Source organism: Carassius carassius, chromosome 2, assembly GCF_963082965.1.
Source record: "Carassius carassius chromosome 2, fCarCar2.1, whole genome shotgun sequence".
NCBI classification, from domain to species: domain Eukaryota; kingdom Metazoa; phylum Chordata; class Actinopteri; order Cypriniformes; family Cyprinidae; genus Carassius; species Carassius carassius.
The window spans coordinates 47,427,761-47,440,064 of NC_081756.1; the positions used below are offsets into that span (position 1 = coordinate 47,427,761).

The window sequence follows — 12,304 nt, forward strand, 5'->3', positions numbered from 1 at the left end:
ATTTAGTTCAGTTAGAGAACAGACACTAAAATTAAAGATTTAGATTCAGATTCAAAACAAAATGCAAATGCGCTTGTTGGGGATATATTTTGGATTATGAAAAGGCTGTTGACTTAAGTTTATATAAAGGTGATTTGATCTGTTTTTATATGGGGTGAATTTGTGAGTCTTTTTTTTCACGTTTGTTTCTTATTTCTTATCTATATATCTTTATTTGGTTTATTAACAAAAGTTCTGTTTATTATAAGTGAGTTCGTCATTATACCATTTTCTTGTAGTCCATTAAAGCATTTGGCGCAGAATCGCTGCTAATTCAAAAGTGAATTTAAAATGCATGCTGGCATTTACAAGCTAATTGAAAGTGAAGGTTAAATGCATTTACAAGCTAATTGAAAGTGTATTTAAAATGCATTTACAATCTAATTGAAAGTGAAAGTAAAATGCAATTTACAAGCTAACGGAAAGTGAAAGTAAAATGCAATTTACAAGCTAACGGAAAGTGAAAGTAAAATGCGTTTACAAGCTAATTCAAAGTATATAAAATGCATTTACAAACTAATTGAAAGTGTATGTAAAATGCATTTACAAGCTAATTGAAAGTATATAAAATGCATTTACAAGCTAATTGAAAGTGTATGTAAAATGCATTTACAAACTAATTGAAAGTGTATGTAAAATGCATTTACAAGCTAATTGAAAGTATATAAAATGCATTTACAAACTAATTGAAAGTGTATGTAAAATGCATTTACAAGCTAATTCAAAGTATATAAAATGCATTTACAAACTAATTGAAAGTGTATGTAAAATGCATTTACAAACTAATTGAAAGTGTATGTAAAATGCATTTACAAGCTAATTGAAAGTATATAAAATGCATTTACAAACTAATTGAAAGTGTATGTAAAATGCATTTACAAGCTAATTCAAAGTATATAAAATGCATTTACAAACTAATTGAAAGTGAAGGTAAAATGCATTTACAAGCTAATTGAAAGTATATAAAATGCATTTACAAACTAATTGAAAGTGTATGTAAAATGCTTTTACAAGCTAATTGAAAGTGTATGTAGAATGCATTTACAAACGAATTGAAAGTGTATATAAAATGAATTTACAAGTTTACGGAAAGTGAAGGTAAAATGCATTTACAAGCTAGGGCTGTCACTTTTTATTTGATATTCAAATATGCATTCGAACATGACGTGAAATATCCGTAATTGAACTATAAATAAAATATCCGGTTTTTAAAATGCCATGTGTAGCGCATGGCACATAGATATTTGAATATATTAGAATACATTGCATGATATTCGATATCCGTTCGAATTTGACTTTTCTCAAAAGTGACAGCCCTATTACAAGCTAATTGAAAGTGATAGCAAGAGAGGAAAAGAGAGAAAACCAAAATGAATCATTCAGATATGCTGATTCACTGCTCAAGAAACAGTTCTTAAAATTTTTTGTTTTTGATCCATAATAATTTTGAGGAAACCATGATGCATCTTTTCTGGATTTTTTTTTTTTTTTCAAAATAAAAAGAACAGCATTTAGTTGATATGTAGATATTTTGTACGATTATTAATGTCTTTATTGCAACTTTTGATTTTATGTGTCCTTGTTGAATTGAAGTATTAATTTCTATAAAAAAGAAAAGTACTGATCCCAAACTTGTGTATGGTACTAGTGTCCATATCACATTCGGGCTCTTAATTAATTGATAAATACAAACAAAACATTATGGATAAACTCTTTTAAATGTTAGATGCGTCATGCCTTATGTTTATTGCACACGTAATTAAGTTAAAAAGCATTCAGCTTATATCATGCTACCTAAATGATAATGAGCTTTATAAGCATGTATTATAAGACTATTACATGACTATAGCAAATAAATAATGGGGTGAATTAGATCATATATAATTAAATTAACCCATGAAAGCAAAAAAATTATTCAGTTATAAGATTTCTCTTTAAGATCTTTTCATTAAGCGGATGCATTCAGAAGCAATGCATTCTTTTTTCTGCAAGACATTCATGCAGTTTTTGTGGTTATGATGTCTACAGTGTTTTTTATCTAGTTGACTCATTATGGTTTGATGCTGGTCAGGCTAATTCATTTTGCGTGCATTTCCTTTTTTTGTGATATTGCATGAAAATATGACTCATTTTATAGTTATGTGAGAAAATTAGCGTTCATTCAGTGCATCGTTGTGGTACTCTTTGACCAACTATTAGTCACCGTGAACTGGATGTGTGTTTCTCTCTGTGTTTCCAGATGTTTGACGAGTCTCAGGGAGGACCTGCTGTTGTGGTGATGGATAACGGCTGTGGAATGACATCTAAACAGCTGAACAACTGGGCCGTGTACCGTCTATCCAAGTTCATACGAGAAAACGGCACAAAGAGGTGTGCTCTTCAGAAAACCGCTGCTTGTTGTTGCCCGAGGTGTTTTATGAATCACTCCGAAATGACTCATAATTCTGGTCATGCAATGAGGTTTAGAGCTTCTTCTGATGTGAAATCATAGCTGAGCTGTACTGATTGTGTGATGCCTATAACATGGTCTTCTGGAGCTTGTTATGATAAAACCATCAGTTGTCTTCCTCTTCTTTGTTGTTAGTGAAGAAAGCGGTTACGTGCGGCCGGATCCAGTCCCACGCAGTCTGAACAGTGACATCTCGTATTTCGGAGTCGGAGGCAAACAGGCTGTGTTTTACATCGGCCACTCTGTCAGAGTATGTTTGCATGCAGTTTGTTTAATTTTATTTAACAAATTTCACACTTGCAATACATCCATTGTGTTCATTTGCATTAGTTTTCACTAAAGCAGATTTCACCTTTCCCAGATTAAGGCTCTGAGCGAATTGCCTTAATACAGTCCAGTATCGAAAAATGTCTTGTCGTTCGGTACCACATTTCGATACCTAAAGGATTATTCCCGTCAGTGTCAGTGAGCCAGTAAGCATGCAGCCTAAATCAGTGATTGGATCTGGAGAGGCATCAAGGAATATATGTATTATAAGACCATTCACAATGTAGCATCATACTACATAAGACAATTTATAAAATTAACTTTTCAAAATAAAAGTCCCATTTAACTTGGAGAAATTATGACAGAAATATCTTACTGTTGTATACTAAATTATTATATATATATATATATATATATATATATATATATATATATATATATATATATATATATATATATATATATAATCTCCAATCTTTTTAACATTTTTAAGAAATATGTAACCAAGGATTTATTTTCTTTAATTTACACAGTTCTGTTGTTCAGCGTCTTGCTTGACAATAGATTGCAACGTTTGGTTGTAAATTAATTTCATTTCATCACATTTTAAAAGAATGATCAAACTGATTGCTTTATTAATTCATTTAATTCTATGGCATTTGTTATGATAAATTCGCATTGAATCATAAAACACAGAATCTAGCTACAGAACTTGCATTTCATGGGGCCCTGAAATAAAATGAATCTTACTCTAAAGTTTGATCGTGAACAAACAAAGTTATGTTAACATTTATTCTCAAGATCTAACAGAAATGTGCAAGGTATTTCCTCCCCATTAACTGTAAATGAATATTGCGATAAATATCGATATCGTATGATATTGAAAAAATACTGTGATAATATTTTTGGCAATGTCGCTCAGCCCTATTAGAAAATATTTTTAAAAAATCATTTAATTTGATAAGAACAAAATGAGTTTGGAGTAACTTGAGTGTGAGTAAATGATGACATAATTTATTTTAAGATGAACTAACCCTTTAACAAAGAAAAGTGTTGACAGAGAAGTCACTTGAGCAATGACACACTAACCCTACTGTGTCATATTTGATATGCAAATTTCTAAGGCTTTTAAATGATCAACATAATCTACTAAAACTCTGCCACATACCTTCTGTTGTCTGATGATGGTTTCCACTTTTTTTAGCAAGTAACCGTTTGCATGGACAGTCATTTATTGTTATTTACTCACTCTAACTTTATTCACTCTTTCCATGTATTTACAGTTCACAGTGTTATCAAATTTAATTTCGGGTAAACTATGCTTTTAATACTATGTGTGCTTCAGATGATCAGTAAACCTGCAGGCTCTCCAGACGTTCATGAATTTGTGATGTCTAAAGAAGACTTTGAGCGCAAGGAGGTGAACAAGAAAGACATTTACACTGGCTTCATTAGAAACAGAAAGGTGAGGGAAGTTCAAGTCCTCTCAGGGCTTTGTTGGCCCCTGGATTTGTTTTTAAATGTGTGTTCGTGTGTGTGTTTTCTTCTGCAGCCTGGCGACTGCTCGCATGTGACGGCCGGCGAGGAGCAGTTCCTGCGCTCCATTGTGATGGAAGAAGAAGCGAAGGAGAGTTTCACTGCAGTCATCATCACTGGAGTCCAACAGGAACACGTCACTTACCTGAAACAGAATATCAATGTGTGGAGCCGAGAGCTGGCGTACGTCTCAACTGCACACACACGAACACATACATGGTTTATTTATTAGTTTTTTTTAGTTTTTGCACGAGAGTTGTTGCTTAAAATACTGTAAGGTCCAGGCACTCGGCCCAAGGAAGGTATCCGGTGCTGAATGAGGGTTTCCTGCGTGTTCGGTCTTTCAGTGTGTAGAGTTATTCAATTTAGGTTAAACTCAAATCTGACTCCATTGTATTATTTAATCTGACTCCATTTTAGTATGACCTCGAATTTAGGTTGAAAGGCAAATATGTTGCTCAGGGTGCCCCACGACGGCCGTTCTTCTACGTGTGCCCCACGATCACAAACTCACCAGTCTAAACAGTAGCCAGAGGTTATGACTAGTAGTCCCCCTCAGTTACCCATGTACAACTTAGTTAAAGCTCAAAACAATAATCAGCGGTTATGCTAGCCCTATCTGTCTAGCCCCCCCGACAGTCATATAACTACCGTATTTTTTGGACTATAAGTCGCACCTAAATATAAGTCGCATCAGTCCAAAAATGGGTCATGATGAGGAAAAAAACATATATAAGTCGCACTGGACTATAAGTTGCATTTATTTAGAACCAAGAGAAAACATTACCGTCTACAGCAGCGAGAGGGCGCTATATGTTTTCAGTGTAGACTACAGGAGCACTGAGCAGCATAGAGCGCCCTCTCGCGGCTGGAGACGGTAATGTTTTCTCTTGGTTCATTTCTCTCGGTTCATGTCAAATTAATTTTGATAAATAAGTCGCACCTGACTATAAGTCGCAGGACCAGCCAAACTATGAAAAAAAGTGCGACTTATAGTCTGGAAAATACGGTAAGTACAACTTAATTAAAGCTCAAAACAATAATCAGCGGTTATGCTAGCACTACCCGTCTAGCCCCCGACAGTTATATAACTACGTACAACTTAATTAAAGCTGAGACAATAACCAGCGTTTATGACCAGTACTTTTACTAGCCCCCCCATAGTTAATGCAACTGAGTACAACTTAACTAAAGTCAAGCGGTTAGTCAGAAATCTAAAACCTCACCTGATGTGCCCTATGCTCCATCTAGTCTGAGTTTTAGTATGCACTTAACCCTGGACGCAGATTTGCGGAAACATAGCCTTCACTTAATCTACTTGAGAAAATAATTTCAGAGTAAATCAAATGTAACAATTTATTATCAGTCAGGTAAGGATTATGCCAATTACATAGCCAATTCATAGATATCAAATCAATACAAGACATCAAATTCTCAAAGATGAATCTAATAGTAAAAGATGCATACCTGACTTTTAGAAAAATACATAGTATGTGGACACACTTCATGCTATGGGCTCATTCCAGCTACAGAAGGCCCTGATCCTTTTGCTGCAGTCCTTTAAATACATCAGACCAAGACAAACATCCCCCGAGATGGAGACAGGAACTAACAATTGGAATTTGCATTAACTCAGGTCCCAAGCCTGGGTGGTTTTACAACTCAATGGGAACAGGGGGTAATTTACATGGAGGACACTGGGAAGGGGCACTCCTATTACAGTAGGCAAAATATCTCTTAACTCTTAGGATCTGTATTATCTTTTAATCTACTTTTGTAAGATTGAGACCATTGTACCAGTTGCACTGAGACATTTCAAATGATACCAGACATGACTGTTAGTTCACTTGCATTGACATTTTCATGTAATCATTTTGAGCTGATTGAGTAGAAGGAAGCATGGATAAAGGGATTTATAATGAAACAAATGGACAGAAGGGTAGGAGGTCTCCTGCTCCTCCACTCTGTGAGGTGTCTCGGAGATGCCCGTGTATGTTTGTATTGTCTGTTTCTCAGGAGATCAAAGTATCTCAGGTTCTTTCATCCTTACAATCCTACTAATATAAAAAAAGTTATATTAGTAGGAGTAGAATTTTTTTGTTAGGATATAGTGGTTAACCTTTTTGTTCACAATGATATTTTAAGCCCCCCTAACCTTAGTTTTGTTTTCCCATTGCATATTTTGGCAGGATCTGTAAAAAAACAACAACATTCTTATTAAAAGTTTAAACTAAATTTCATATATCCAAAAAATCATTTTATCGTAATGTTACTGGATAAGGATATTGGAAAATTAATGTTTATTTTTTATTTTTTTTATTTACATGGCTACTGAAAACATTTTAGAGCTTGGCATAACTAGAAAACTGTATGTGTTATAAAATAATGGACACAGAGTTTTAGTATTTTATTAATGCAAAATTTACTTTCATCAGAGAACATAACTTTGGACCACTCAGCAGCAGTCCAGTCCTTTTTGTCTTTAGACGCTTCTGATGCTGTCTGTTGTTCAAGAGTGGCTTGACACAAGGAATGCGACAGCTGAAACTCATGTCTTGCATACGTCTGTGTGTTGTGGTTCTTGAAGCACTGACTCCAGCTGCAGTCCACTCTTTGTGAATCTCCCCCACATTTTTGAATGGGTTTTGTTTCACAATCCTCTCCAGGATGTGGTTATCCCTATTGCTTGTACACTTTTTCTTCTACCACATCTTTTCTTTCCCTTCGCCTCTCTATTAATGTGCTTGGACACAGAGCTCTGTGAACAGCCAGCCTCTTTTGCAATGACCTTTTGTGTCTTGCCCTCCTTGTGCAAGGTGTCAATGGTCGTCTTTTGGACAACTGTCAAGTCAGCAGTCTTCCCCATGATTGTGTAGCCTACAGAACTAGACTGAGAGACCATTTAAAGGCCTTTGCAGGTGTTTTGAGTTAATTAGCTGATAAGAGTGTGGCACCAGGCGTCTTCAATATTGAACCTTTTCACAATATTCTAATTTTCTGAGATACTGAATTTGTGATTTTCCTTAGTCGTCAGTTATAATCAAAATTAAAACAAATAAACATTTGAAATATATCAGTCTGTGTGTAATGAATGAATATAATATACAAGTTTCACTTTTTAAATGGAATTAGTGAAATAAATCAACTTTTTGCTGATATTCTAATTATATGACCAGCACCTGTATATACTCTTTTGGTTTCTGTACCCAATATTTGTAAAAATTACAAATGCAGTAAAAATATCAGTATTGGTACTCAGTATTGGCAAGTAACAAGAATAAAAGTATCGGTATCAGGCGAGTACTGAAAAGATTGGTATCGGCACATCCCTGGTGAATGGGAATCACGGCTTTGAGAGTAAAAAAAAAACATACACAAACAAAACCAAATGAAATCCTGCGGCTCGTGATGATACATTCATGTGTAAAGACACAAAACGATTGGTCTGTTTTAATAAAATAATACATAGACCGATAATAATATCTGAGATTTTTGGGTGAACTATCCCTTTAAGGCCACCCATAGGCCATTGAATGCCATTTGTTTTATTTCAGAAATACATACCATTACTATATACACGGAGTTCATGGAAACGAACAGAGGAAAAAGAGTGAAAATGACCATGTCTCCAACATTGAGATTCAGGTACAGGTGTATTGCATTGCTCATTCAGTGTTTGAGTGCTTTAGAGTCCTTGTTTTTCTCTGAAGCTCTTTCTGTCTTATTTTCTCAGATCGTTTTGCTCGAGCGCTCTCCTCGAATCCCCCGTGTGATGAATCTGAGGGAGGTGGACGATGACATGCAGACTCTGTATATCAACTCCAGTTTTTCCACTTTTGAGTTCAAAGCCAACGGCGCTAGAGATTCTTTAGTGGAGGGACTGATCCGTTATCATCCGTTCCTCTACGATCAGGAAACATACCCAGTGGATCCATATGCATTAGGTATTGTAAATCATAAATAAATTGGCTGTTCCACACTGATGGCGTTGTGGAAAGAGATGCTCTGATAATAGATGATACCAGTTCGACTGCTGAAATGTGTGCATCCCCGGGTATTTTTTTTCTATGTTGGTTCCGTGTTTGTTTTGTAGGTCCTTCAGAGGATGAGGACGAGGAGTGTTTGATTTTGAACTCTGAAGCTCGGGGCAAGCGGCCGATCTTTGAGTGCTTCTGGAACGGGCGACTCATTCCCTACACCACTGTCTCAGAGTAAATGTCTGCTTAATTCTGAACATCAGTTCAATTTCTGGCATATTTTACCTGTAGAAAAAAAGCTTTTAGAAAAACTAATAAATATTCACATCTGAATAGAAGCAGTTTTTCTCTTTAAACTTCACATTCCTTCATCAACAATTACATATCACCTATAAATTATTATAAAACTTTAATACTAAGAAACATAAGATTGATGTGGTTCAGAATATTAATTTGCCTGATAATTGCATGCATGTAAGGCTTTCAAGCCATTGAAGTTTCATGATATGCTGATTAATTAATCTAATTTATCATAAAATTTTGGCTGAGAAATTACCGCCTGAAAGATTATAGTGTTAGATAAGAAAAGCATTGACAAAGCAGTTTAAGAAAGAATAATGATAATAATGATATCATTGCATATATGCATAATAATAATAATAATAAAGGGGTATTAATGTTTATATTAATATTAAAATATGAAATTATAAAAAAATGTGCAGGCCAATTCTTTGCCCTCATATCTTGAATTTTAGGCTCATATAACTTCATTATGCTAATCAACATCTGCATCAATATAAGATGATTTAAAGGTGTAGGTGGGGTGCATTTAAAATGTTATTTAATTTATTTTTTTTATATTAATGCTCATTTTACTTATGCATTGTGGTGACACCATTGATTTGCTTTTTTTTTTAAGAGGAGGGAAGAGTCAAAATAAATTTTTATGATAATCATCATTGTCATAAATGTTGTCAGTTGAATCTGAAATATGTCTTTAGTCACATTAAATATAATGCTAAAACACATTTCTGGATTGATGTGGGTGAAGAGGTAGTTTTTGATGGGGCTTTGGGGGGTAAAATAGTGAGAAATGCATAAAGAGGACATAAAATAAAAAAATATTGTTGAAGGCAAGTAGCCTGAACTGGATGGTAACCTGTGTGTGTTAGGTTCGAGTGGTGTGCAAAACCTAAGAAAGCAGGTGCTGTGCCACTGGAGTGTTATAACCGGATTTCAGGAGTTCTCTTCGCCAACGACCGATTCCAAGTCAGTACCAACAAACTTACCTTCATGGACCTAGAGCTTCAACTCCGTGACAACAACACCATTTTTACCAGAGTGAACAAAGGCCAGGTATAGAAACACATTCCTGAACTCTAAAAGACACATTTTAACACTGCTTACATGCACATGATCGAAGGCCCAGTTCACATAGTCTGTGCTGTTTTTTCCAGGGGCAACGGGTGAATATCCAGAGGGATTTTACTAACTGGTTAAAAGAATGTCATGAGCGCTTCGATAAGCAGGTATGTGTAAGGCCAGGGAAGCAAACACTGGTGTAACTGCACGATCAGTGCATTGTACGTGCTTAATGCATGTTTTTGCATGTATAAATATTATATACAGGTGCATCAATAAATTCAATAAATTAGAATGTTGTGGAAAAGTTCAAATTGTGAAACTCATGTATTAAATTCAGTGCACACAGACTGAAGTAGTTCTTTTAATTGTAATGATTTTGACTCACATTTAACAAAAACCCACCAATTCACTATCTCTACAAATTAGAATATGATGACCAATCAGTTAATCAACTCAAAACACCTGCAAAGGTTTCCTGAGTCTTCAAAATGGTCTCTCAGTTTGGTTCACTAGGCTACACAATCATGGGGAAGACTGCTGATCTGACAGTTGTCCAGAAGACAATCACTGACACCCTTCACAAGAAGGGTAAGCCACAAACATTCATTGCCAGAGAAGCTGTCTGTTCACAGAGTGCTGTATCCAAGTATGTTAACAGAAAGTTGAGTGGAGGGAAAAAGTGTGGAAGAAAAAGATGCACAACCAACCAAAGGAACCGCAGCCTTATGAGGATTGTCAAACAAAATTGATTCAAGAATTTGAGTGAACTCCACAAAGGAATGGACTGAGGCTGGGGTCAAGGCATCAACAGCCACCACACACAGATGTGTCAAGGAATTTGCTGAACCACAGACAACGTCAGAGGCGTCTTACCTGGGCTAAGGGTAAGAAGAACTGGACTGTTGCACAGTGGACAAAGTCCTCTTTTTAGATGAGAGCATGAGAGCAGATGCATTTCATTTGGAAACCAGAGTCCTAGAGTCTGGAGGAAGGGTGGAGAAGCTCAAAGCCCAAGTTGTCCAGTGTTAAGTTTCCACAGTCTGTGATGATTTGGGGTGCAGGGAAGTCGTGGCCTAATGGTTAGAGAGTCGGACTTGCAATCAAAGGGTTGTGAGTTGAGTCTCGGGCTGGCAGGAATTGTGGGTGGGGGGAGTGCATGTACAGTTCTCTCTCCACCTTCAATACCACGACTTAGGCTCCCTTGAGCAAGGCATCGAACCCCAAACTGCTCCCCGGGCGCCGCAACACAAATGGCTGCCCACTGCTCCGGGTGTGTTCTCACAGTGTGTGTGTGTGTGTGTGTGTTCACTGCTCTGTGTGTGTGCACTTCGGATGGGTTAAATGCAGAGCACGAATTCTGAGTATGGGTCACCATACTGAATGTCACGTCACTTTCACTTTCAATGTCATCTGCTGGTGTTGGTCCATTGTGCCTTTTGAAAACCAAAGTCACTGCACCTGTTTACCAAGAAATTTTGGAGCACTTCATGCTTCCTTCTGCTGACCAGCTTTCTGAAGATGCTGATTTAATTTTCCAGCAGGATTTGGCACCTGCCCAAACTGCCAAAAGCACCAAAAGTTGGTTAAATGACCAGGGTGTTGGTGTGCTTGACTGGCCAGCAAACTCACCAGACCTGAACCCCAGAGAGAATCTATGGGCTATTGTCAAGAGGAAAATGAGAAACAAGAGACCAAACAACGCAGATGAGCTGAAGGCCACTGTCAAAGAAACCTGGGCTTCCAGACCACCTCAGCAGTGCCACAAACTGATCACCTCCATGCCATGACGAATCGAGGCAATAATAAAAGCAAAAGGAGCCCCTACCAAGTATTGAGTACATGTACAGTAAATGAAGATACTTTCCCAAAGACCAACAATTCACAAATCTTTTTTTTATTGGTCTTATGAAGTAAGATTTGTTGAGATGTGAATTGGTGGGTTTTGTTAAATGTGAGCCAAAATCATCACAATTAAAACAACCAAAGACTTAAACTATTTCAGTCTGTGTGCATTGCATTTATTTAATACACGAGTTTCACAATTTGGCGAGAAAAATCCCTCAAATCAAATGCATTGCATTTATTGTGACAGATGAAAGGTGTCACAATAACTTTAAAAAGATGTGAACTTTAAAAAGTTGGCTTTTTAAGTCAATAGAAGTGTTGTTTTTTATTATTGTTATTATTATCATACTGAATATAAGCCTATCACTGGCTTACAGTCCACCGCAATCAATTTCGTAACTTTTGCCAGCAAATACAAATACCAGAGGTTTGAAGCTTCCATGGTTATAATATAATTGAATTCACTATTCACTCACTTCCGTGTTATATCATGCTTTTCTGCTTAGACATTAAGATGGCAACAACTATTTTTTTGTGTCTGTTTGTAGGTGATGTTTCAGGGATTCAATGGTTTGACTACGCGTACAGATGTGGCCACCAAACAGCGTCAGCGGCCCTGGGCTATATTCCAATCCATTAGTTGGGACGGCAAGACTTATAAGAAAGGACAAAATGTGAGATCGAGTAGTTCTCATATTTTAACACCAAGTCCTAGACAACATCAGTTTACAGGAGTCTTAGAAAATGACTGATTACTTTTGCATAATAACTGAATGTGGATTATTGACGGAAAATTTTAGTAAGCAAAATAAAGATGAACATTCTG

At 36.3% G+C, this 12,304-nt stretch overlaps 1 protein-coding gene across 2 annotated transcripts in view; it reads left to right on the plus strand.

Annotated features, from left to right (window-relative positions):
• The window catches only part of LOC132110971 (structural maintenance of chromosomes flexible hinge domain-containing protein 1-like), a 62,132-nt gene that overhangs the window by 2,140 nt on the left and 47,688 nt on the right, over positions 1-12,304 (plus strand). For both annotated transcript variants that reach the window (XM_059518125.1, XM_059518132.1), the window contains exons 5-14: positions 2,279-2,409; positions 2,624-2,738; positions 4,101-4,220; positions 4,308-4,474; positions 7,846-7,936; positions 8,025-8,235; positions 8,385-8,502; positions 9,441-9,624; positions 9,726-9,797; positions 12,027-12,152. In XM_059518125.1, the coding sequence (XP_059374108.1) occupies positions 2,279-2,409; positions 2,624-2,738; positions 4,101-4,220; positions 4,308-4,474; positions 7,846-7,936; positions 8,025-8,235; positions 8,385-8,502; positions 9,441-9,624; positions 9,726-9,797; positions 12,027-12,152 (1,335 nt within the window). The remainder of the gene's footprint in view (positions 1-2,278; positions 2,410-2,623; positions 2,739-4,100; positions 4,221-4,307; positions 4,475-7,845; positions 7,937-8,024; positions 8,236-8,384; positions 8,503-9,440; positions 9,625-9,725; positions 9,798-12,026; positions 12,153-12,304) is intronic.